The sequence below is a fragment of the Pseudorasbora parva genome, chromosome 4 (assembly GCF_024679245.1).
Source record: "Pseudorasbora parva isolate DD20220531a chromosome 4, ASM2467924v1, whole genome shotgun sequence".
In the NCBI taxonomy this organism is placed as follows: domain Eukaryota; kingdom Metazoa; phylum Chordata; class Actinopteri; order Cypriniformes; family Gobionidae; genus Pseudorasbora; species Pseudorasbora parva.
Genome location: NC_090175.1, coordinates 41,599,875 through 41,626,323, shown reverse-complemented (window position 1 = coordinate 41,626,323; position 26,449 = coordinate 41,599,875). Strand labels below are relative to the sequence as shown.

At 36.1% G+C, this 26,449-nt stretch overlaps 3 protein-coding genes across 8 annotated transcripts in view; 2 read left to right on the top strand and 1 right to left on the bottom strand.

Moving 5' to 3' along the window:
- si:dkeyp-118a3.2 (nuclear autoantigenic sperm protein) overlaps nt 1-1,499 on the top strand; it is a 12,726-nt gene extending 11,227 nt beyond the window's left edge. Inside the window, exons 6-7 of the mRNA XM_067442504.1 lie at nt 1,161-1,253; nt 1,366-1,499. Coding sequence (XP_067298605.1) covers nt 1,161-1,253; nt 1,366-1,489 — 217 coding nt within the window. The 3' untranslated portion in view covers nt 1,490-1,499. The remainder of the gene's footprint in view (nt 1-1,160; nt 1,254-1,365) is intronic.
- A 1,365-nt stretch (nt 1,500-2,864) lies between these two features.
- On the top strand, nt 2,865-16,043 carry tyrp1b (tyrosinase-related protein 1b). Its single transcript, XM_067442772.1, has 8 exons — nt 2,865-2,966; nt 4,850-5,205; nt 6,007-6,329; nt 7,589-7,793; nt 10,292-10,459; nt 10,630-10,809; nt 10,901-11,050; nt 14,884-16,043. The coding sequence occupies exons 2-8, from the start codon at nt 4,851-4,853 to the stop codon at nt 15,081-15,083; spliced, it is 1,581 nt and encodes a 526-aa protein (XP_067298873.1). The 5' UTR covers nt 2,865-2,966; nt 4,850; the 3' UTR covers nt 15,084-16,043.
- Nucleotides 16,044-17,540: 1,497 nt separating this feature from the next.
- rbm47 (RNA binding motif protein 47) overlaps nt 17,541-26,449 on the bottom strand; it is a 28,082-nt gene continuing 19,173 nt past the window's right edge. For 4 of the 6 annotated variants that reach the window (XM_067441821.1, XM_067441822.1, XM_067441824.1 and 1 more), the window contains exons 4-6: nt 24,489-24,695; nt 23,261-23,451; nt 17,541-21,697 (exon numbers count right to left, since the gene is read on the bottom strand). In XM_067441821.1, the coding sequence (XP_067297922.1) occupies nt 21,446-21,697; nt 23,261-23,451; nt 24,489-24,695 (650 nt within the window). In that variant the 3' untranslated portion in view covers nt 17,541-21,445. The remainder of the gene's footprint in view (nt 21,698-23,260; nt 23,452-24,488; nt 24,696-26,449) is intronic. The other 2 variants (XM_067441826.1, XM_067441827.1) reach the window with 2 other exon arrangements.

The window sequence follows — 26,449 nt, the reverse complement described above, 5'->3', positions numbered from 1 at the left end:
ACTACTAGTCTCAAATAAATTAGACACAACATATTGTCTTGAGATTAAGTATTTTATTAGCTCTTACGCAAAGCTTCCGCGAAGAAAAACAGTTCCAAACTGCTTTAAGCCTTTATCTATTGCTGCTAAATGTTAAAAATGAATGCTGAAAGGGTTAGTTCACCCAAAAATGAAACCAAACCCTCAAGTTTTGAGATTTACTCACCCTCAAGTCATTATAGGTGTATATGACATCTTTCAGACAAATACAATCGGAGTTATATTTAAAAAGTCCAGGCTAACATTAATCCCAGCAGTAATTGTAGCCGTTTCTGTTTTTAAAAAGTCCATAAAAAATGCAACTGTTCGTCAAATAACATGCTCCACACAGCACACAGCTCAGATGGGTTAATAGAGCCTTCTGATTCAAATAGATGCGTTTGTGTAAGAAAAATATCCATATTTAAAACTTTAAATAACATACCGCTGGAATGCACGATTGACCAATCAGAATCAAGTATTTAACAGAGCCGTGTAATAAGTTCACTATATAAGTATACTTGCAGTATAAAAATACTAAACTAGCAGGTTACTGAGAGTATACTTTAAAGAGTAATTTAATAAACTAAAAAAAAAATACTAAAAATATTAAAATAGTAAACCAAATAGCCTATACTTATAAGATGCAGTATGAGAAACGTAGTTTGTGCACTAAAAGTTTAGACTGTTGCATTTGTAGTACATTTAAACATATACTTTTATATACTAAAAAGTGGGCCAATTTAGTCCCAAGCAGTATTGAAATAGTACAAGTACATTTATATTAATATACTTACCTCATAAAGTATATGGTGCACTTTGTAAATTTTAGTGGCATGTAGTGGTGAGGTTGTGACTTGCAAAATGTCGACTTCACTGTAATGGGAACTGTGATGTATGTACATAGAAATGGCTCATTCTAAGTTTGTTTTTTATTATGTAAGATCTTTATACACAACTGAAAACAGTTATATTGCATGTTTGTCAATATATCATCATAAATACTACACACTGCACATTTAATTATACTTTATAAAATTAACTTGAAGTATACTTCTTTTTCATAAGGGTCATCAAGGCCCCATTTATTTTATAGTTTTATCTAAAAACTACTTTAAATATTCCTATACATTTGTTAACAGCAGTGTGGCCCCAAAGAACCTGTGTTCAGGAGGACAGAGGGGTATAGAATGTGACGCAAACAACACAGATACCACCATTCCAATCGATGAACTGTGAGTATACAACCACTACACACATATACTTGTCCTAAATGTGAGCCCCCCCAACAACCCCCCTCCCCCCCACACACACAATTGCATTGTGACTGATTGATTGTGCTTACAGAACTGCTGTAGACGACCTTCCAGAGTACTCGCAGGTCCAGCAAGAGGACGTTGCTATGACAACGATCCCACTGGACTCTATAGACAAGAATTCATCCTGCGACCCCAGAACCTCTGCTGTTTAGCATTGCTGACCTTAAGGAGTAGATGCAAGTGTGTGTGTGTGTAAATGATTGAGTGTCTGACTGTATGAACATGTGTGTGTGTCTAAGTGTATTGAACGGTCTGGTTAACCTTGACAGCAAAAGCCACACCTGTGTTATACACCGTACAGTAGAATGACCTATTATTTGCACAGCAAAAAAATTATCAACTTTTCTTCATTTTTGTCTTGTCTTCCAGTACAAATTTCTAAACATGCTTAAGTCAGGATACATTTATTTGAGAAGCAAAATGATATAGAAATCCGTCAATTAACTTTTATGACCCTATTGCCTGCGTTCTTGTTTTAAACATAGATGTGCCTAATTTTGATAGATTTTTTTCAGAAAACAAGACTTAATATCCCATGTCATTTTCCTTCTCAAGTAAATGTATCTTGAGCTGAGAAATAATTTGATATTTGTCCTGAAAAACAAGACAAAAATATTAAGAGAATTTGTTTTTGCAGCGAGTAAAGAGTACATGATTTAATAACATATGGCTATTGCATGTACACACACTGATAAAAAGTATATATTTTTGGGCTGGTTTCTCAGCTAAAATATCTATATTCTGGGAGAAAAAAATACATTTAATAGAAAAGCAAAACGGCATAAAATATTAAGACTTGTTTTCAGAGAATATATTTAGAATTTCGTTTTTTTTCTTGTTCAAAACATCTAAAAACAATTTGCCCATGGGGTGAGATGAAAAAAACAACTAATTTAATATTTATTTTCTAAAAATCAAGCCTTATCATTTTATGCCTCTCAAGTATATTTATCTTGGTTTAGGACATTTGGTATTTTTGGACAGATATTTTTACTCGAAAAACAAGACAAAAAAAGTAGAGTAAACTGAAATTGATACAATAGGTACTTTTTCTGATTTTCTCTTAATTTGTCTATGAAGCTGAACAATAGTTCAGAACAATTTACATCAGTTTATTGCATTAAACCATTTCCATTCACTTGTAAATGTATGTCCAATTCCATAGAAAACTTGTGTTAGTTTGGCATATGTACTAATTCAAATGTTTTACTTTGAAAGTGTCCAAAATTAAAAACGATTAAAATGTTATGTCTTCCTATCTTTCCTGCACAACCCTATCGTAACAGACATAAGACATGTCTCTTCTTACATAAATGGTGTGTTTCAGTCCACTTTTTTGCCTGTTATGAAAGCAAAGACCACGATATCAGAGTTTGAAAATGTCAATATATACGCAAATGAAGAGCCACATTCATTGAAGAGGTAAGAAAGTTGTAGAATGTCTTTACCCTTTCTCCCCCTTTTCTCCCTCCCTCCCTCTACTGACTGCTGATCACGGGATGGAGGGATCAGAGAGATGAGTGCAGTCAGGAGGGGTGTAAGTATAAAAGAGTTGGCCAGGGGGCAGCACAGGAGGGCACTAGCGTGAGAGAGAAAGAGTGGGGCAGAAAAGAAAACGGATGATATAAGGTACATTTATCTTTTTTTACTCTTTAAATCACTGCACTGGTTGAAAACTGACATTGTGGCCCACTAGGGCATGACACGGATGAATTGTTGTTTAATAAATCAGTTCCGAATTAATGATGAGAATCACAGGGTGAGTTAAATGCATGTGATTTATTGTCAGGTTCTTTTGCCATCATAAGAGTCGAGATGACAAATCGATAAAGGAAATCATTTATTTTATTTTTTAAGAAGCATTAACGCAATCTACAGTATGTGGGGGTTTACTCTTAGGACATAACTAGTCAGCAAGTTAGACAGTTTGAGGTTGTAAAGTTTGAACAGTCTAGAACTTCTAAGGCTGTTATACAACTGCAAGCCTACATCAAAAAAACTAAAACTGAAAGAGGGAGAGAGAAAAAAAGAAATCAACTGTTGCTTTCCATTGTTTCGCTCTGACAGGGTAATACATTTCTTACATTTTTTCAGATCTTCTGCAGTAAGAATGGATGTTACTCTGAATATTTTTGCACTGATATCAAAAGCACTTGGTATATAAGGTGCCATTTCTTTTGCAGATGAGTGGGTTAGTCTTTTTTTTTTCCTGAAGCAAAACCATAACGCTTTATGACATGTAATATATCCAATTTAACTGCAAAATAAATAATAAAAATATAGATTAAATGACATTTTGTAAGGTTTATGCTAAAAACAAGGAGAGAGAACAAATCCAGCAGGTTAAGAAAAAATAATGAGCTCAAAAAGTCTAAATATATATTTTTATGAAAGCAATTCTTAAATTCTCATACAATTTTGCTTTAACATTTATCCTGTTAATTTGTTTAGGTACTGTACTTTTCTTGGAAAATAAGACAAAAATACTGATTAAGAAAAAAAATTTTGTAAAAAAAAAAGAATAATAAAAAAAGATTTTTAGTAACACTTTTTAACGATGGTCCGCTTTAGACATTCTATCCTCCTAACTATAAGTTTACAACTACATCTCAACCCTCAATATTTGTAGGCTCTTTGCTTAGCTAACTTTATTTTACCAGTCCCTAACTATAAGAAACTTTGCAACTACATGTCGACTTATTCTACTCACCCTTAACCCTAACCTAACAGTCTACTAATACTCTAATGCGAGTAAGTTGACATGTAGTTGCAAAGTTAGTAAATAGATTGTCTAAAGTGGACCATTGAAATAAATTGTACTAGTACTAGCTTCATGGAGATTTGAAAAGCACTGCAGTTTTTTGATGATCAAAAGATATCGGCCATGTTAAAAAAATGCTTTTCTTATTTAGTATTTTTGTCTTGATTCTGGTCAAAATTTCTAAAAATACTTACATTAAGAAACATTTACCAGACAAGAGTTCTAGACGAGAAATTATTGTCTTGTTTTGGGAAAAGAATACTCAAAATTAAGAGAGTTTTTGCTTAAAATAAGCTAAATAATCTGCCAGTGGGGTGAGCAAAATAATGCTGTTTTAAGATTATTTTGCTTATTTTAAGCAAAAACTCTCTTAATTTTGAGTTATTTTTCCCCAAAACAAGACAATTACTTTTGCTTGTCTAGTAAATACTTCTTGTTTTAAGAATTTTTAGATGTTTGGACTAGAAACAAGACAAAAATACTAAGTAAGAAAAGCATTTTTTTGCAGTATAAATAACTTAACTTGCACAATCTATGCTGTTTTACCTAAAGGAATATTTAATTCACCTAAAGTAATTGACTCACCTTCATGTTGTATGACTCTTGTTCAACATCTGCTGTGTTCCATAGAATAAAGAAAGTCATTTAGGTTTGTAATGGTAAGAGGTTTAATAACTGAGGACAAAATTTTCATTTTTGGGTGTACTGTCCTTTAAGCATAATGCATGCGGCTCTATATTTGTCTTTCCAGGATGTGGAAGAGTGTGTGTTTAGTGCTAATGTGCGTTGTGCTGACGCACGCTCAGTTCCCACGTCAGTGTGTGACACCAGAAGGTTTGCAGAGTGGCACCTGCTGCCCATCACCTGCTGGACTGCCCAATGATGAGTGCGGATCCAGTACAGGCAGAGGTCAATGTGTGTCAATTACTGCTGACCGCCGCCCACACGGGCCTCAGTATCCTCACGATGGGCGGGATGATAGAGAACGATGGCCACTGCGGTTCTTTAACAGAACATGCCAATGCAACGGGAACTTCAGTGGATTTAACTGTGGGCGATGCCGACATGGTCTGACAGGGCCAAACTGTGATCAAAGGGTCACCGTGGGTGAGGAAAAACATCCACATGCTTAAAGGGTTAGTTCACCAAAAAATGAATTTATGTCATTAATGACTCACCCTAATGTCGTTCCACACCCGTAAGACCTCCGTTCATCATCAGAACACAGTTTAAGATATTTTATATTTAGTCTGAGAGCGTATCCAAGTATGCACAATATAAAAATAAAAACATAAAAGTAGTCCATATGTGACATCAGAAACTATGACTTTATTCAGCATCCTCTTCTCTTCCTCGTTTGTTTTCAAACCTCAAAGATTCAAACGGTCATGAATCAGTGGATTGATTCAGGATTCGGTCATGTGATTGCAGCAGTTTGACACGCGATCTGAATCATGAATCAATCCGCTGATTCATAACCGTTTGAATCTTTATTTGAGGTTGAAAACAAACACGGAAGAGAAGACAATGCTGAATAAAGTCTTAGTTTTTGTTATTTTTGGACCAAAATGTATTTTCGATGCTTCAAGAGATTTTAATTAACTAACTGATGTCACATATGGACTACTTTGATGATGTTTTTATTCCCTTTCTGGACATGGACAGAATAGTGTGCATGCACTTAGATACTTTCTCGGTCTAAATATAAAATATCTTAAAATGTGTTCTGATGATGAACGAAGGTCTTATGGATGTGGAACGACATTAGGGCGAGTCATTAATTACATCAATTTCATTTTTTGGTGAACTAACCCTTTAAATAGCCTGCACATGTTCACGCTGCACATGAAGTACATGACGTTTGTATGCTGCGCTTGCTTTCTCACCTGAGTCTGTTTGTGTTCCCAGTGCGACGTAACGTCATGCAGATGTCCACAGATGAGAAAAGAGCCTTTGTAAACGCTTTGGACCAGGCTAAAAGAACCGTCCACCCTGACCTTGTCATCTGCACCCGCCGCTATCAGGAGATTTTCGGGCCTGATGGAGCAAGTGTTCAATTTGAGAACATCACCATCTATAATTACTTTGTCTGGACCCACTACTATTCTGTCAGTAAGACTTACATGGGTCCAGGGCAGCAGAGTTTCGGAGGTGTGGATTTCTCTCATGAAGGACCAGGATTTGTCACTTGGCACCGGTACCACCTGTTGCAACTGGAGAGAGACATGCAGGTGACACAAATCATAAAAATGGCATTTATACAGCAGGAAATATAAAAAAAGACCTATTAAATAATGTCACATCGTTCCAAAACTAAATATAATGAATGTGTACTGGATCTGGCTCTTTCAAGTTTCAAAAAGGACTCATAAAAGTAGTTAAAATGACTCGTGCCCTGTATCTATGTTTCCTGAAATCATACAGCTGCTTTTGGTGATTTATTATACAACGCTATGGTATGACTTCAGAAACTTGGAACAGGGAAACAGAGAATATGTTTGGGCCACTTTTATAATGGTTTGATATTCTCTTTAAAACCTGAAAGATTGAAGCAGAAAAGTGCAAAGAATACATTCTTTAAAAATTATTTTACATTTTATTTGTATTCAGTGGATGAAAGTCAGTCATATTGGTTTGGAAAGACATGAAAGTGAATAATTCATGGCATTTTTGGATGAATCTTCCCATTAGAATGGAAGGCCAATTATGCCTCATAAAAAAGTTATGCCTTGGTGCATGATGTCATAAAAAGGTCATAATTAAACCACATTAAAATTATTTTTAAAAATGTTTTCAAAGACAACAAACAAACAAAAATGATGAAAAATGATACTTTAAATGATATAACAACTCGAACATGTTTTGGGTTGTTTTAACACAAATTTGGGAAAACAACCCAACCATTCAATTAAAAATTCTTCGTTTTTTAATTTGTCTTTTAATTTGACCCAGCAATTTTGAGTGTATAGAGAGAGAAAAAAAAAAAAAACTTAAGTATACATGCCCATTTTTGCCACATAAGAAGAAAAAAAATATTTTTACTTTTATGATAATTATGACTTGCATAATGACTTTACAATGGCTTATTTTTTATGTGGCAAAAATTGGCATCTATACTTTAGTTTTGTAGGACTGCAAAAAAAACATTTTCAAATAATATAATCTATAATCAGTATTTTTTTTCCAGTAAAAATATCGAAATATCCCAGAACAAATTTTTTGTGAGAACTAAAAACTATGCAAACTAACAAGCCTTGTTTTCAGAGAATACATCTTGAATTAAATTTAATCTTTTTACCTCATTTGTACATTTTTCTTGTTCTTGTAGATTTATGCTTTACTCCAGAAAAATCAATTTGACAAGTCTTATTATCTTGTGCAGTGAGCAGAAATACCAACTATTCCCTATTGATAGAAGGATCAGCTAATGCATGTGGTTTGTGTGTGTGTGTGTGTGTGTGTGTGTGTGTGTGTGTGTGTGTGTGTACAGGACATGCTTGGGGACCCGTCGTTTGCCCTTCCATACTGGAACTTTGCTATAGGAGGCAACGAGTGTGATATCTGCACTGATGACCTGCTGGGAGCCAGAAGCAGCTTTGACACCAATGGCATCAGTTCCAACTCTGTGTTCTCTCAGTGGAGAGTCATCTGTGAGAGTGTGGAGGAGTATGAGACACTGGGGACCATCTGCAACAGTACGACACACTCGCACAACATACCAGTAACACAATCATCGCACAAACACATATACACAGAATACCGCCGAAACACACGTTTAATTGTGTGTCCTCTCCCCGGTGGGAGATCTGTGAGAGTGTGGGGGAGTGTGAGACATTGGAGACCATCTGCAACAGAAACACACACACACACACACACACACACACACACACACACACACACACACACACACACGCGCGCGCGCACACGCGCACACACACACACACATTCCAAGACCTAAGACTGCTCACATGCTGTTTGAACTAATCCTTCGAGGCATTTCGAGAGCTCAAAAAAAGATCAAACCTTATATGGCCAAAACGATTAGAATCATGTGATAGTATTTGCAAGTACATGACTCACGATTGAAGACAAACTGAATAGTATAATATTCAATCTTATGATGCTTCTTTCTCACAGTCTGTGGGAATTCATGAAGAGATTTGGCTCATAGGTCAAAGATAAATGACAGATCACAATGAATTTTCTTTCTTTCTTTCTTTCTTTCTTTCTTTCTTTCTTTCTTTCTTTCTTTCTTTCTTTCTTTCTTTCTTTCTTTCTTTCTTTCTTTCTTTCTTTCTTTCTTTCTTTCTTTCTTTCTTTCTTTCTTTGCCAAGCTTCTAAATTAATAAAACAAAATATCTTTTTATGTGATTTAGAATTTTTTTTTTTTAAATGAACACTTTAACCCAAATGACTCTAAATATGTTGTGGTGCAACTATCAAGTAAAAAGTAATAACATATTTTGCTTTTACCTTGAATATATGTGAATCCTAACGATTATTTTCTTTAAAAATTATGTTTTATATAAACATATTTTCCAAGATAAAAGTATTTTTTCAAATATTAATTAATAATTTATAAACATAATTTTGTTTTGGGAGAGTTGCACCACATTACATTTTACAGCCTGAACAAATCTTGCAAAAGGTTATTTGATATTTAAGAGACTTATTGACCTTGTCACACATGCAGCCATGGTGGTCTTTAAGTGGTCATTTTCATTGTTTAAATATCTGGCCACCAATTTTACTCCTCGTCGCCTGGACCATTTACTGTAGTTAAATTTGCAGTTAAGCATCTTTATTAAAATATTTTTCTGTATACAATCTGCGACACTTAAAGGTGCACTATGTAGTATTTTTGCAGTAAAATATCCAAAAACCACTAGGCCAGTGTTATATATTTTGTTCAGTTGAGTACTTACAATATCCTTAATGTTTCCAACTATTTGTACATTTTAAGAAAATTGCTATTTTAACCAAGGAGCCGGGACGTCTGAGGGAGCCGCCTGTCAATTGTGTCATATCTGCGTTACCCCCGGTTTCCGGCTTTATTCTGCAGAAGCACTTTACTCTTAGCAGTGTGAACAAGTGTCACAGCAGCCGCCGAGCGAAGGCACAGAGTAACGTCATAACATAATTTTCAACACACTTAAATGTATCTAATATTATAAACAGAGCTGCGTTACCTGCTTTTCATGACCTGAAAAGCGGGAATAGCGCGGGTGACTGTTTCCCGTCATAATAAAAGTCCCGCTGCTCGTGAGGTGTTGTTCATCTCATTAACAATCGCCCCAGCGGCCTTGCAGCTCCCTCAACACTCGGTCCTGCTCTGCTTCATACTACAGTAACGTTAATAACAGCATCCATCAACATTATTTCTGTCATGAATCCTATCCCGATTTTTTTCCACCGGCTGTGAGGTGAAGACCACATGTCCCAAGATTCTGCGCTCAAACTTGGCTCAAACTTTATCAAACTACGCCTTTGTTTTGAATAGGCACCCTCTAGCAGACGGAAAAGTTGCATAGTGCACCTTTAAGAACCTTAATTATATATATATTTTTTTTTTTCTTTATTATAATTTTAGGGCAGTTGTATCACCAATAGATTTTTAACTTTATACCCCCAAAAATTTCAAAAGAATTTTGATTCAGAATTTAAAAACATGCCCATATTGAAGAGTCGTTTTCAAGTCAGCGTGTGTTTAAAGCCACTGTTCTGCAAGATTTATAAAAAATATATAATGAGAATGTACAACATGAATCCATTTTCCAAACTGTGTTTTTGTCTTACCCTGAATCATTATTATAAGTGTTTATATTGGGACTATTTCAGACCAGTCTGGTAGGAACCGCTGCGGAGGAGCACAGTCCCTGCGTGACTTGCCATATACATAAACAAAGTAGTTCCAGCTGCAATGTTCTTCTGCAAGAGGCATGCAGTTCCATGTTTTTATTTCCTTAGAATGAGCCATTTCAATCTACATACACCGCGGGTCCCCTTACAGTGAAGTCGCCATTTTGTGCAGTCATGTTTATACTGTTCATGTGTCTGTTGTTTATTAACTGCTAGAGCACAAAAAGTTACTTTTTATGCATTTTCAAACAAATAGATTTTAACAAAACAAAATGACCTTCAAATTTCATCAGAATTTTTCAAAATGTACCTTCTCTGCCTGGTGTGTATTCAGATACGGAGTCAAGTCCAATCAGAAGAAACCCTGCTGGTAATGTGGCTCGGCCCATGGTCCAGCGATTACCAGAACCACAGGATGTCGTTGACTGTCTAGAGCTGAACACTTTTGACACACCACCATATTACTCAACTTCGTCTCAGAGCTTCAGGAACACTATTGAGGGTATGATACACACATAGCTGCAGATAATAGTATTTAACAAATAAAACGTCTTTGAAATATGTCTGGAGCCACCAGACAAAGAGACTGGTACACCAAGCAAACAACCACTTGCATAAACTCTTTGCAGCATTTCAAAGAAATTACTTTTAACAGTTCTCTTGTGTCACCAGGTTACAGTGCTCCACAGGGAAACTATGACCCAGTAGTGAGGAGTCTGCACAACCTGGCTCATTTGTTTCTAAATGGCACAGGTGGACAAACTCACCTGTCACCAAATGACCCCATCTTTGTCCTGCTTCACACATTCACTGATGCCATCTTTGATGAATGGCTTCAGAGGCACACTGCTGGTAAAATACATACATACATACATAAATACATAACCAAAAAGTGTTTCATGTTTCAGCTGCATCCTAACCACTGTTCTCTGTTTGTATACAGCAGGAACAGTGCTCTATCCTGAGGAAAATGCTCCAATTGGTCACAACAGGGAGTTCAACATGGTCCCGTTCTGGCCACCAATCAGAAATGCTGAAATGTTTGTTACCGCCCCAGACAACCTGGGCTACACCTATGAGGTTCAGTGGCCAAGTGAGTGACTAGTGTTAGCACACACAGCAAAAAACAATCCATAATAAATCCATAAACCATGTGAACTTTAATTTCCAGAAAGCTTTTTAATATAACCTAAAGTGGATAAGATAGGTTACAATAGTTCACTCAAAAAAGAAAATTGTCTTCATTTGCTAATTTTTCTTCTTACAGTCTATGTGTGCAACACAAAAGTATATAATTTAAAGTTTCAGTGTGTAGTATTTATGAGGATCTATTGATAGAAATGCATCTATAATATACATAACTGTTTTAGTTGTGTATTAAGATCATATTTAATGTACTGTAATGTTTTTATTACCTTAGAATGAGTTATTTCTATCTACATACACTGCGGGTCCCCTACACTGTACACTGCGGGCAACAGTGAAGTTGCCTTTTTGCCTCGCCATGTTTCTACAATAGCCCTAAACGGACAAACTGCTCTACAAAGCAATAGTCACACTCTGCTGTCTCAGACGATGACATTTTTGTTTTGTGTCAGCCACTGTAGCTTCTCTATGTGCTTCGAAAGGGAGGGGTGAGTGGTGTGTGATTGCAACTGACAACCTCACCACTAGATGCTGCTAAAATTCACACACTGCACCTTTAACTGGTTGGGTGAATTCAGTATAATGGCAGTACATCATCATGACTCATTTTAAAAGCCCTTACAAAAAAAAAATATACTTCAAGTATGACAAGTATACTTAAGAAAAGCTCAAGTAGCATAAATGTACTAGAAGTACACTTACAAGTTTTAATACTACCTGAGACTAAATTGTCCCACCTTTTAGTGTATAAAATACACTTTTAAGTACACTATATGTGTAACAGCAGTAAACTTGTAGTTTGCAAAAATGTTTTTGTTTTTACTGCAACTTTACTACAAGTGAACTTATAGGTATACACTCTAAAAAATGCTGGGTTAAAAACAACCCAAGCTGGATTGGAAATGGACAAACCCAGAAATTGGGTTGTTTGAACCCTAGTAAATGGATCCATTCAAACAACCCAATTTTTTTAGTGTACTAACAGTTAACTATAGTCAAATACTTGTAGCACATTTTTTTGTTTATGAAAGTACACTTTAAAATATACTTTCAGTAGTTTTACTGAAAGTATATTCGTAAGTTTTCATCATACTTATATAGTTTACTATTTATACAGTATGCCTATATATATATATATAAACTTTATTACAGGCTCTAGGCCCAACAACAAGACATACAAAAAAAAAAAGAGGCATAGATACATACACACACGCATACAGACATACTTGATTCATGAGAGCCTTAACAGTATATAATTTTTGCACTTTAAGTATACTACTATACTTCCTATTTAGGTAATAACTTGAAATATACCTTTAACTCTACATTAACTCTTTCTATTTAAATTTGTTTTATGTCTTTGTGCATTCTTTTTTATCAACATTTTAAAGAAAAGGCTAAGATAATCAAATTTTTGGCAAAAACAACATCCGGATCAAATTCAGAATGATGATCAAAACACAGATGGAGTAGAACGAGTCCATCTGCCATCAACACCAACATAGCTTCATGGTCCTATACCTCTTGATTGGTTTGACATTTAATACGGTAACGTTATGCAGTTTTGAATGTATATGCTGTTACATTTTTGATGATCGCGTTATACTGTTACATGCTACAATCTTCTATGACTTGCTTCTGCTTCTTCTTTACCTGTGTTTTGATCCGGAGAATCTGTTCTTTTTACAGAGATGTGTAATAGCCTACTGTAAACAGTAAAAACATGGATAGCCAGAAAATTATAAACAATGATGGGGAAAGAGTAAAATAGATTTTAAGTAAATTCCTATGTGCACCACCAGTGGACTAGCCTACAGTAAAATTTAGATTCTCAGAACTAGGATCATATCTGTTTTCTTTTCTGTATTCTTTATAAAACAGTAGGTGTGTAAAACTATGTGAAAAAATATAGGCTACTCAATCAAAAGAATAAACATCTATAAGCAAAGTAAAATACTTTTAATTATACTTTTAAGTACTCAGAATGTCCAGCACCAAGTCATGTGACCCACATACTCAAAAGAGACTTAAGTATGATAATAATGCTTCCTACAAGAGACTAAAGAGTATGTATCTTGTGGTGCACATTACTTGTTTAAGGGATAATGTTTAAACTATTTTAAAATTAAAATAATTAAAAACCCTAAATTTGCTGTGCTCAGTCCATTAGGCAAAATAAATGTTCATCTGCTTCTTCCACCTGTGTCATGGCAAATTGAGTCATCTATACAGTTAATAGTTTTACTAGGCATAGTTTTACAAAAACATTATTAATTTGAAATATGCTAGTACGTACAGTAAGCTAACTACAATAGACATTTAAGGAATAGTTCACTCAAAAAAGGAAATGATTCCATGATTTACCCTGATGTGTATATGACTTTACTATGATTGTAAATAGTTATAGTGCCAGAGTTTTTGAAGGTCAAAAAGCATATCCATATTTAAAACTTTATAAACTATAATCACTGGCTTCTGGCAACGGCCGTTCACGAGAGAGCTGAGTTCCAGCAACAGAGTTACCTCTAAACCTAAGTAGGACGTATTATTTAGAATTATCTTAGTTAGAATAGACACCTCTCGCAAAAACCACATGACTCTCTCGTGAATGTGCGAACGGCTGTCAGAAGCCAGTGATTATAGTTATAAAGTTTTAAATGTACACATTTTTCCTTACAAAAACCGTCGCTTCGTTTCAGAAGGCATTTATTAATTCACTTTCATGACGGATGGACGCACTTTTTGGAGTTTCAAAACCATCATGAACCATTATTCATTGCTATTACAAAGCTTGAAAGAGCCAGCCAGGATATTTTTTAATATAACTCAGATTGTGTTTGGCTGAAAGAAGGTTATATACACCTAGGATGGCTTGAGGGTGAGAAAATTATGGGATCATTTCCATTTTTGGTGAATTATTCCTTTAATGGTCATTATAACAGTTCAAACAACATGTATCATAGCGTGATTTTGTCAACACAGCCAATTCTATTTTAACGATAAACTATGAATTTGTTTGATCTTGTTCATGCGATTTGTAGAGTACAACCTGCTTATGTACCACTTTCCCCCCCCATAAATCATGCATTTCTGTACAAACCACGTCACATAAATTCATACTAAATCTGCACCCATTAAAATACGTTTAGATAATGTAGGAATTACAGTAAAGAGAGTACTCACTAAAAGTCAATGGGATTGTTTGGGGTCCTAATGGAGACTCAATTTAAACTATGTCACACTGGTTTAAAGAAAGTGTATTTAAGATTGTGACCAAAACTGGTACTGCAATCACTATTCCCTCTCCTCCTTCCCCGACTCGAGGTTGCCAGATAGGCTGCAGGAACCAGCAGGAGCGTTTGTAGCTCCAGCTGTGGTAACTAGAGCAGAGCTGAGCGGATGCAGAAACACAACTGACTTCATGATTGGGCGATAGGGGGAGGGCGGAGCTTCAGGCCAAAACACAACATGTCAACATCAATATAAGTTGAGGGCTGCAACAACAACTTTTAAATGATAATATCCTGGCCAGACTACTGTTGTCAGTGATATTTGTATTTGAAATTAACATGATTTCTTAGTGTCTAGTGACATATCAGGACCATTTTATGATTCGTTGAAATACATTTCTTACATACAGTTTCTTTACGGGCCTTTAGCAAACCAACATGAGAGCAATGGCAGCCGCCACATTTGTACATTTAAAAAAATCTAGTTCACCTGTATACATTTGTGGTGAGTTACATGTAATCAAAAAAATCTCTCTTTCTCCGTCCCCAGCTCGGTCATACACTATTTCAGAGATCATCACCATCGCGATTGTTGCCGTGGTGCTTGTTGTGGCTGTGGTGGGTGGAGTCATCGGGTGTGCTGTTCGGGCGCGCTCTTACCACTCAGCTGAGGGCCTGGAGCCGTTGCTAGGGGAACAATTCAGGCGTTACTCAGAGGATCAGCGCCATGCTTCTCAGTCTGTGGTGTGACTGAGGAACTAAAACACACACACCTTAAACCCTTTTATTATTGCACTGTGCATCCACCCTGTACTGGAGGAGTTTGAATTATGAATTATTAGCATTCAAAAGCACTGTAAAAGTTTTGTGGACACAGGCTTAATTTATGACTATTTATCATATTTTTCATGTCCAGTGAGGCATTGAGGATACTGTCATATGCGCCCCTTAAAACATGTTTAATGTGTCGGCTTGAGTTTATACAGTGCTTATGAATGCCCTACGAACACATGACTTACGGTTATTGTACAGTGTGACCTCTTTTATATTATTCTGATAAAAAAAGTTTTAAAATTCACTTTATTTTTGTGTACTTTCAATGCAGACGATTCTGCAGCCAGAAGCAATTTGCAAAGTGTCAACATTACATAATTTCTAAGTAAATTTGATATATAGCCTACGGTACATAAATCATTTTTTCCAAGAAAAACTCCTCCAAGTTACCACATAAAAATTCCTGATAATATCCAGATCCCCATACATCATGGACATAAACTATTATTTGACATGGTTCGTGTGATGCCATAACAGTGTCATGATTAATAATCATGATCCATCAGCACAAAAGCGCAAGTGTCCAGAACAAAAAGCATCTTGTGTTAAAATAAAGTGGGATGACAGACCCTCACAAATAATTGAGTAATTCTGGAACAATACATATTGTAATAAGTATCATTCAAAAATTAAAATAATTAAAAACTACCATAAATGGTATGTGTAAGTGGTTTATATTCTGTATGTAGGCTTATGTTTAAGAGGAGCGTTTTTATTTGCTTGAAGCTCGATCATATCCACTGAGATGCATGATTATGATGCAAATGAAAACATTCAAAATGACAACTACCCTTGTGGCAACTATTAACATTTGATTTTCTGCTGATATTTAAAGGGCAATCAATCATGAAATATATTCCTCTCACTTCACCTTATGTCACCCTATTTACAAAGAAAACATTAAATAAAGTCTATTTCCTCTTGGCTGACCTTGCACATATTTATACCACTGGGGAGTGGCAATAACAACCAAGTCAGCATGCCATATCATGTCAAGGATGACACTGTGACTTCCAGAGACAAAGAAAAAGGAAGCCCTCATTGCACTACAAGTGCAAAAACTACAAGTTTCAGCTAAAAACACAGGTGCTCAGATCTGGCTTTAAATCTATATCTAGTCCCTCTGCTCTGCTGCCCCCTAGTGGAACAAACATAACTGCATGTTTGATTCTTAAAGGGTTAGGTCACACAAAAATGTCATTAATTACTCTCCCTCATGTCCCAAACCCACAAGACTTTCGTTTATCTTGGGAACATAAAGATCTTTTTGATGAAATGTGAGAGCTTTCTCCCTCCATTGACAGCTACCTAACTGACACTTTGAATCATCAAAAAGTTTATAAATTATGTAAATCTAATCCGTATGAATTGAGTGACACCGCTTTATATTATGAAAAGTTTGAAATTAGGCTGACATATTTGGAAATACACGAGGGTGAGTAATTAACATTTTTGGGTAAACCCTTTAAATTTCACATTATTTCAGGGTTGCTCAATCCTTTTCTAGGACAAACCTCCGTGCAAAGTTCAGGAGGAACAAACTTAATAAAACACACCTGAACCAGCTAATAAGATCTTCAGGGACAGACTAACGCATGTTTTATCTGTTTTAACTAAAAGCAACCAACTTGCACAGACATATCTTCAAATATCTCAAGATGTAACTTACACCAGTAAAGTTTTTTCTAATGGCACATTAATAAAAGCTACTTAAATATCCTAATTAAGGCCTAATCCTGGCTTAAAGTCACATTGAACCGGAAGTAGCAAGTGAGCTTTCTTCAGTGCTGTGACTTATTTCCCAGTGAAACGGAATATTGAACAGAGGGCAACGTTTTACCTCAGCGTTCCTCCTTTCCATCTCCTGCTCATAGCAGACTAACGGTTGGAGGGGTGTGGTATGTGTTACACATTTTAAAACGCTAGCCGTCAAACTGACATCAGCTGAGAAGGAACGCCGTTTCCAGACCGGAAGTTACGTTGCAGATTTTGAGATTACCAAGGCAAACCTTTTAACTTGCACAGATTTTAACTTGCACTAAGACTAAGACCTATATCACTCTGTAATATAAGCTAACAAAGTAAACATGGTCAATTTTGATTTCATGAGAACTTTAAAATAGCCATGTTTGCGAAATCGGTCTAATAAATACAGTTGGCTTTTCAGGAACAGGATTGGGCATCATGCTCTATTTGAAATAATTTGGTACCCTTGAGGACATATCCAGTACCAAACTTGTATTAATCAACCAAAAACATCTTCAATGAACTTTACATTATTGAATCATTATCAGAAAAGTCCATTTTTAAAACTAAAGTAAAAAAGTAAAGTTTAAAATATTAGCAAATTAGAAAGACAAGCACATTGCACTCTTCTTTTTGAAAATGCTTTATTAAACTACCTCTATAAATACAACAATGCCAAAAAGCCTTAAACAGACAATGCAAGAAAAAAACTGTTCTAGATCTATACAAAGAAGAAGAAGAAGAAGAAGAAGAAACGAATGTTTTGGCAATAGCATTCTACATTATCTAAATGTCCTCAGCCGAGGTCACATTGTCTTGTTCATTTGTTTTTTAGTAACAAAAAACAAGTCTTAAAAAGGAAGAGAAAAAAAAAACGCTACACATGTAGTGTTTTATGAAATGGTCGCAAAAGAAAACATGTTTGCCAATGAATGCATGATCAATTTTGGCCAGCATTGACTTTTATCTATCCACACATTCGCATTAGTTTAGTTACATTGAACACTTTGGCAAAAAAAAAAAAAAACATGTTGTTGTTAAACTCTCTAAACCACATATAATGAGATGGAAAAGTCTTCTTAAAATATATTATAGCATTTCCTCTTACTTCATACATAAAAACAATGTACTGTATATATTAAATATATCCTGACTGCTTCATAATAAAAGATTAGATAACAGACAGAGGAAAAACTACTGGGGATTATTCACTTTTCTCAAAAACGCACAGACATGCCATAACCGAGGGATATCGTCCTCGATGATGGCAGCAGTGTGCAAAAATGTGTCTCTAGCTTACGTGATGTGAACTGCGTGGATTGCCGTTCTTTGTTTGGTCGTATATTGTGAAGTTTTCCCCATCTAAAAAAAACAGGCTATACTTAATAAAACATCAACTCTGTTAGAACATGAAAGCATAATACAACATAAAGCAGCACTCTAACACTCAGAGCCCCCATTGACACAACAGTATAAAACAAAAAAAAGAAGAAAAACTTGACTTTCTGAAAGAAAATAGGAGAGAAGAGGCACTGTGGTTTTACAAACAGTGTTTAAGAGGTCACTTGACAGACAGCAGTCTGGATAAAGGCACGTGACATACTCAGTCCTACAGAAGGCATAGTGGTGGGTGGCATACAACATACTTCAAGAGGACATTGATATGACACACAGCAGTCATTGAAAAGGCAATGAGGGTATTAACAGGTTCTCTGAGCTCCCTGGTTTCAGTTTGGTCCAGTTCATTCCAGTTCCAGGAGTATTGAAATACCCCATAAAAGACAAAAGTGCCTGCTCAAACACATATTATAAATCACATACGTACACAAGAACTTCTAACACCCAAAAATGTTTAAGTGCACCTCAGAACAGTCATCATTACTACACTGTAAAAAAAATATTCAGGTCTCCAATTGAAAATGTTCTAGTCACTGATCACATCTTAATTTTTCAGTTGGCCAAATTACATTTCTGTGAATTAAATTGCATCAATTCACAGAAATTCAATTTGGCCAACTGAAATATTTACAATTGAACATTTTCAATTGGAGACATGATTTTTTTTTTTACAGTGTACTACAGTAGCTACACAACATGGAGTGTGGTCTAAACTACAAAAGAAAAACTACAAAACTCTTTGAATCGACAGCTGTGTCTACACGCGTCTATAGGAGGAATTATAATCGGGAGAATGAGAGTATCGTGCCATTAACCTGATTTTATCTTGCAGCTCAAGGTCTGCAACTCAAGAACGTTAATAAACAACATCAACATATTTGGTTCAGCGGTATATGGGACAGTACTTCAGGTGCAATTTGTATTAATGGCACAAAAGAGGATACGAGGTGTTCTCCTAATGATGCACAGCACTGGATGCTGGGAATCACAGTAGTGGTCTGGAAAAAATAAGGGCTGCTCACAGTTGGTCATCAACTATCAACTACAAACACAAGCAGCACAAGTAAGCAGAACTAAAGGCCCATTCTCACCAAGGGCGATAACTATAATGATGACAAAATTGAAGACAGGGTTTTGAAAATTGTTCTAAATTTAAAAGAGTAGCACAGTCCACAGCAGAACACAAAGGATTTTTTTCCAGCTGATGAAAACATTGACAGCCAATCAGAATGCATTATGCTTTAAAGCGCTTGAGCACTTAAAGTGGCAGATGAAAAAACTGTGCACATACTCAAAATAAACAGAACGTACTGTGAATTGTTGTGGACGCTATATCGTTCTTGTATGTGAACAGACCTTAATTCATCGTAAATGATGCTGTATCTTCAACCCAGCTACTTTTTTTTTGTCAGTGCAGTTTGTGCTTTTAAAGGGGTAGTTTCAACAAAAATTTCAATTCAGAAAATCATTGCAATTTTTCACCTTTATGTCTTTCCAAACCTGAACTAAAAAGTTTTGTTTCCTAGCGACTTCCATTGAATGAAAAAAAAAAAAAAAAAAAACACCGGCAGAAGCTTTTGTTCAAAGTGACTTGCATTCAAGGTAATTCATTAATTCATGGATTCCAGGGGAATCGAACCTATGACCATGGTGTTGCTAGAGTTTGAGGCATTGCCTGGTTTGAGACAGGAATACTGTATTTCTCAAAATATCTTCTCTTGCGTTCATAAAGTCATACAGTGTTGGAAGACATCAAGGTGAATAAATAATGACAGAATTTTCATTTTTGGGTGATCTATCCCTTTAACCAAGAACAAATGTTATCCAGCATAGCTTCAACTGACTAAAAAACTTAGCTGACTTTTTCCAGTTAGCTTTTTCGCTTATACTTATTTTGCCTTTGAGAATGAAAACAGTGTTTTTCTATCTTCCAGTTTAGAAAAGAAAGGAAAAAAAACCTCTAGACAATAAAAACAGCATCTGAAAAGCATTTAAGCCATCTAAATAGTACAATCTTAAAACAATCTAAATATAAAAATGCATAAGCAATAAACAGTAAAGGAGGAAAAATGAATGCAGGTATTCTCGTATGGACTCGCGTGCAGAAAACCCAGTGGACGGAAGATTCCGACATCTTCAAAACATATCGCAAATATGTTATACTCAAAATACAGCATTTTCATGAAACACTTTAAATCATCTACTTCTGTGGTTGTTGACATTTCTGCTCAGCAGTTTTTTGTTCATTTACAGTTTTTTTTTTTTTTTGTCAATTTCGTTTTTCTTCACAAAACAAAAGTAAATGGAGATGCATTAAATACGCTTTTTTAAAAGTCCACTAATACTACAATGCTCCTTCAGGATTCTGGTGGCTGTGAACGCAGAGGAGCGGTATTAGGATTGTGCGATGACATGAACGCTCTGGCTCACGATTCTCAGCTGGAGTGTGTGGGGAAGATTTGTCAGGTGATATGTCAGTAGGTGTGCTTCTGCAAGTCTTAAATGCTCTGATTTGAATTTCTTCATATGAACATATCACTCGGAGTCAGTCCACCGCTGTACCGGTGATCAACTAATAAACGACACATTTGCTGAATGATAAAATATGCTAATGTTCATGCGAGAACAGGAGTTGTCATTCATTCAGTCGTGTGATGGCTTCGTAAATCAGCAGGTGTGGTCAAGTCCTTTAAGAAGTCGAACTGACAGACTGCTTCCTATTGGTCTAAAGGAAAAGTGGGCAAGGTTCTGGTCACATTGCAGGGGTTTGAGTCCACAACATATAACACAAAGGTCTACCTATCTTAGTTAACTAATCAGTAGCATATAAAAGTGGTTTTGGTCTAAGTCATACATCTGGATTAATAAATGTGGGCCAGAGGGTTTGATGAAGCTGTGAGTAAATTTAGCAGAAAACTACATCCTTGCTGCCAGGGTTAACTTGTACACAAATCTAAAGGCTTCCAGGGAGCTTCACACGAGTCGTAAGGTGTTAGTTTTGTTGTGAGTATGTCAGTTTTACTCTGCGAGGTTCAGTTAACCAGCAGACTTCATAGATGCAGCGTAATGTCTGGTGGCCTGTGGTGATGTGGTGTGTATAACTGTAAGTCATTGTGATTGATGCTGCGGGTATCTCAGTAGGTCTGGTATATATCATGGATGGGCATCTGGAAGGTGGCAGTGGCAGGGAAGGCCTGAGGCATGTACCCAGCGTACCCTCCATAGGTTGCGGCTGCCATCGCAGCGTTCTTCTGCAGCGCTGCCAGCGTGGCAGTGTTGGCGTGGGTAGCGAAAGGCATGTACCCAGCCCCATACAGACTGGCAGCTGTAGCCGGGATCCTCTGGACATTATGAGCCATAGCATAGATGGGAGTTATAGGACGACCCTGTGAGATTGAGAGAAATTGTTAACTCTTTCCCGGCCAGCAAGCGTTTTCACAAAAATGTCATGGCCCTCAAATTACTTTGTTGTATGAATATGGTAACAGTCGGTATATCAAAAGAAAGAACAAAGCCTCTGATCTACAACAACAACAAAAAATGATTCTAGTTGTTTTTTTCTTCAACAATTGAATGAGGTTTCCTTCAAAAAATAAAGCAATCAAAACACAGATCTAGTAGATGGAATCCATCAACACCCCCAATATACTTCTTTGTGGGTACGATATTTTTCTCTGTAACGCTAGGCCGTATTTATTTATATGAGGTTGATTGTTTGGTGATCACGCTGGCTTACATGTGCATAAGCAACTTCTATCTGCTCTTTCTGGTTTAAGTAGATCGATTTTTGGATCCGGAGATGCTGTAACTATTTCAGAAGATCTGTAATATTGCCCCCTACCAGTGAAAAAACGGTTGGATGGAAAAACTCATCAATGGCGGGTAAGAGGTATGTCATAATTGGTGGAATATCTCGTCAATGCCGCAGGAAAAGTTAAGGTGTGGTCACATTTACAATTGCATGGGAGAATTTTCCAGGCAAAATCTGCATGATTGGCAGTTTTGTGTATGTATTTCAATCTTCTTCAAGTTGGCCATGCGAATTTGATTTACAGTCCTAACTTGATGCAGTAATGCAACTAGCAATAAAGCTATTTAAATCAATAAAGAGTATTTGTACTCTTTATTTAAAATAAATAAAGAGTTTTTGGCACATTAACAGTCTAATACATATCTGTATGTTTTCTTAAAATCTCAAAATTTCTTTCGGTATGTATAAGCACAAGATCCATACAGATTTCCATACAGTTGTGCAAGGCAATAAATCACATTTTTACTAGACATTGTGTATTTCTGTATTGGTATTTTCTGTATTGTTATTATTTTTCTGATAGAATTGTACAAATTCTATATTTCTTTGCTTCAGACTGCTAATAATATTTTAACATATGGTGAATTCATGCATTAGGGACTATAATATTTATATTTTCAATGAATGAGCTGGAAGTTTAATAGAACAGGGAGTTAAATTTGAAATGAAATTAAAGTATGTAGAATAAAAAGGTCTATAAACCGTTCAAAATTAAACACTTCTTTATATAAAAAAAACGGCTTTCAAAGGTTCTTTTGACAAGAGACTTCCTTTTCTAGCTAAAAATAACACATTGCAATTACATAAATTCCTTTTCAGGTCATTTGAATTCTACTTCCTTTAACTTAAATTCCAATGTTTCGTATAGTGCAATTCAAATACAAGTCTCATGATAGCAGTATCAGAGGAATCTTGAGGTGCAAGAAAACACTAACGCTCCAGGGTCAAGGCATAATCACACTCCAGATACAGTAGTGTACAATACATCACATATGTTTTCATTAGCTGTTAATTAATGTGCCATGTAGCACAGCATTTTCGCTTTAGATGTTGACATACAATAAGCTCATGGTGTTAGCGATATCTAAGTGTTATAATAACTGTAAAGTATTCCATCTGCTCAGGTGCAGGTCAGTACCTGGAAAGGGGGTGGTGTGGAGACTGCAGGCATGACCGCTGCATTGGCCGACGCAGCTGTGGGGTCATGCTGGAGGGCCATAGGGTTTATCAGGTGCTCCACTGGGTGCATCTTTCCTTCCTCCATTAACTTAGTTGCTGGAGCAGCAGAAAACACAGCAGGGTACTGGGCACCAAGTGCTGGAAGAGCCACTACAGACACACGTACAATTAGAACAATGGCAAAAATATGGACAATGTATCATTTAAATTACATTTATTACTGAGTACAATGTCAGGTTACACCATTTAGAATGTGAAAAATGCAGGTAAGTAAAAGATAAGTCAGAAAGTGCAAGATTGATGAAGGTTAAATGCAGGAAAAAAGACTGAGACTTGCACAACCTGTCCTCATTTACAACAAGTGTATGACTCAGCTTAAGATTAGCGACAAAAAAAAAAACACACCCACACAGCCACGTACACATTGTCTTTCATACACACACACATAAACACACACACACACAGTTTCCATGTACAAAAACTCTTTTCATTCCCCGCGTTAATTTAGACTTAGGATCAGTAGGTTTAGGTGACGTCAGAATACTCCAGTCAGGAGTTTGCTGATCTCAGATCAGAATTCTGCATTCAGTTTCGACACAGAGCAGCTGATTAGTAAGAAAATAAAGAACCTTGAACTCAATGCCCAAACAAACAACCTCAAACACTCTCAAAGTAGTTTTATTGATGGCTTAGTTCTCTGGACTGTTTTCTGGACTTAATAACTGTCTCTTCAAATGACAGTACATTGATATATATTACCTTGAGGTATATAACATTACGAGAGTTGTTGAGTATTGTTTGAACATTGTGTATATAATTGGAAAAAAGTGAAGCTTTTAAGTAATAAAAAAACAATCAAAAGCCTGCTTATTGGGGTAAGCAGTGACAGCTATCATAGTGAAAGAAAGTTAGTGTTCCACTCCAGACCAGTAGGGGCAGTAGAATCATGCAAATTTCTACATTTTGTTGAATAACTCCAATTTAATTGACTGCAATTTTTAAACGTAAGAGTTGAATGTGAAACTACCCTGTGGCTCAATTTCAGTAATAACATTTATAAATTATCCATAAACGTTTTTCTGAATTAAAACTTTGTTTCCAGATCAATTTATATTCTGCCTCCACTGGGTGGACAAGAGCACAACTGAGTTATATTCTGTATGTATGTGTTTTAATTTCACACTGACTTGTGCCAGGCTTGATGCCCACTGGGTTCACAGCAGTCAGCTCTAGACTGGACATGATCTCGTAAGGTTTGTCCGGCAATTTGGTTTTTCCTTCATGGTAACGGCTGTATATGCCTCGGCCAGCTGAATAGCCACCAAGGTATGAGCCGCGGGGCCCTGGGCCCCTATTACCGGCCCCAGCACGGCCACGGCCTCTTACAGTACCTGCTTGAGATACAAATGAAAGGAGGTGCTGTTCAGGTACAGAGCCGAAAGGAGGCACATACCTACATAAAAGTACTGGTAACGCCAGTGCTAAAAGGTATAGTTCACCCAAAAATGAAAATTCTGTCATCATTTACACACCCTCAAGTTGTTCCAAACCCGTATGAGTTTCTTTCTTCTGCTGAAAACAAAAGAAGATATTTTCAAGAATGTCAGTAACCAAACCCCACCAGCTTCCTTAGGATTTTTTCCATACTATATGGAAGTCAACGGGGTCCATTAACTCCTTGGTTACCCACGTTCTTCAAAATCTCTTCTTTTATGTTCAGCAGAAGAAAGAAACTCACACAGGTTTGGAACAACTTGAGGGTGAGTAAATGATGATAGAATTTTCATTTTTTGGGTGAGCTATCCCTTTAAGGTTGAGAACAGTAGGCATTTAAAATAAATCATTAGCTTTCTCTGTCAGCTTTCTATATATTTGCTAAAAGGTTTGCTCGCATGGGATGACTTCATGATCAAGATATAGGTGTGGCTACACATAATGTGGAGTTTAGGCACTATCACTTTTCAGCATTCTAATTCAAATCGCTGTCAGTGTGAACACCTTTGTAATTACCCTCTGTTCTTTGAGATGGGAGTGGTGCTTAAGTAAAGTTGAAATTAAAAGTAAAGATAAAGTTTTGTTTTCAGATAATCAGAAAATGGATGAGCAAATATATCTCAGATTGAATATGCAATCACAATTCTCAATTGTTACCCAACCCTAAACCACAAGCATTTATAATTGATGATTACGGGTTAGGAAATGTAATAATACCAGATTCCCATCATTAGTTTCAGTTTCATACTTTTCTTGTGGATCTCAGCTCTTCAGCCCAAAACAATCTCAAAGTGCATGCCATCTAGTGGCCATACTAAATATGTGATTAGCAACAAACAGGGCAGAGCTTTTTGCTTGGAAAAATTGTCTTTTAAAGCAGTCGTTCTCAACTGGTTTTACTTCTGGGTTTTACATTGGATATCAAATAGAAACTACAGTACCAAACTTGTTGATTGTAGAAAAGTAAACAAATTTCCTTATATCACCATGAACTAATATGCATTTTTTAACATGACAACCAGGTCTGAATAGGAAAAGTGACAACTGTGGTTTCTAAACGTCTCTTGATTTTCAATGGAAGACAATCTCTTGGAAGTCAATAAATTACATTTTTGTAAAACCAAACCATTTTTATTTTGATTATATTTAAGTTAAATTATGAGTACTGTATTGAGTCAAAACAAACTTCATGAAAGCATAATGTGTTTCACTTTAAATAGCACATAAGTGTTAAAAAGTAAATATGGCTTGGCTTGGTGGCCCAGAACGATGGACAGACATATAATTAATTATCTTAGAAATGTAATTAAGCAAATGTAATCGTAATCAAATGTAATCATACATTCCCCACAAAATAGGTAAAGTTAATCAAGTACTTTATACTATTAAGTTTTTATGCATAGTTCATGGGTTTTGTTTTTTTAGCATTGTTTTTCACCAACCAGTTGAGAACACTATTTTAAAGGATGTGCCCTTATGAAAGCTCTGGGTTGAAGAGGACATCATTTTCACATTAATTGTAATGCATCCCCTAAATTTGTTTGTACAGATCAAGTCTGATTACTTGTGTGAATATGGACTGTTATGCAAGAGAGAGTTGGAAAACAATCTAGTTTCCCAAATATATTCAATAGCATGACACTTAAGATCATCA

What these genes read in the sequence shown, in the direction of transcription:
- tyrp1b (XM_067442772.1), top strand. Translation starts at nt 4,851, where the DNA reads ATGTGGAAGAGTGTGTGTTTAGTGCTAATGTGCGTTGTGCTGACGCAC. An exon ending in AACTGGAGAGAGACATGCAG is followed by an intron (nt 6,330 to 7,588) that starts GTGACACAAATC and finishes GTGTGTGTACAG; the next exon opens with GACATGCTTGGGGACCCGTC. An exon ending in ACTGGGGACCATCTGCAACA is followed by an intron (nt 7,794 to 10,291) that starts GTACGACACACT and finishes GTGTGTATTCAG; the next exon opens with ATACGGAGTCAAGTCCAATC.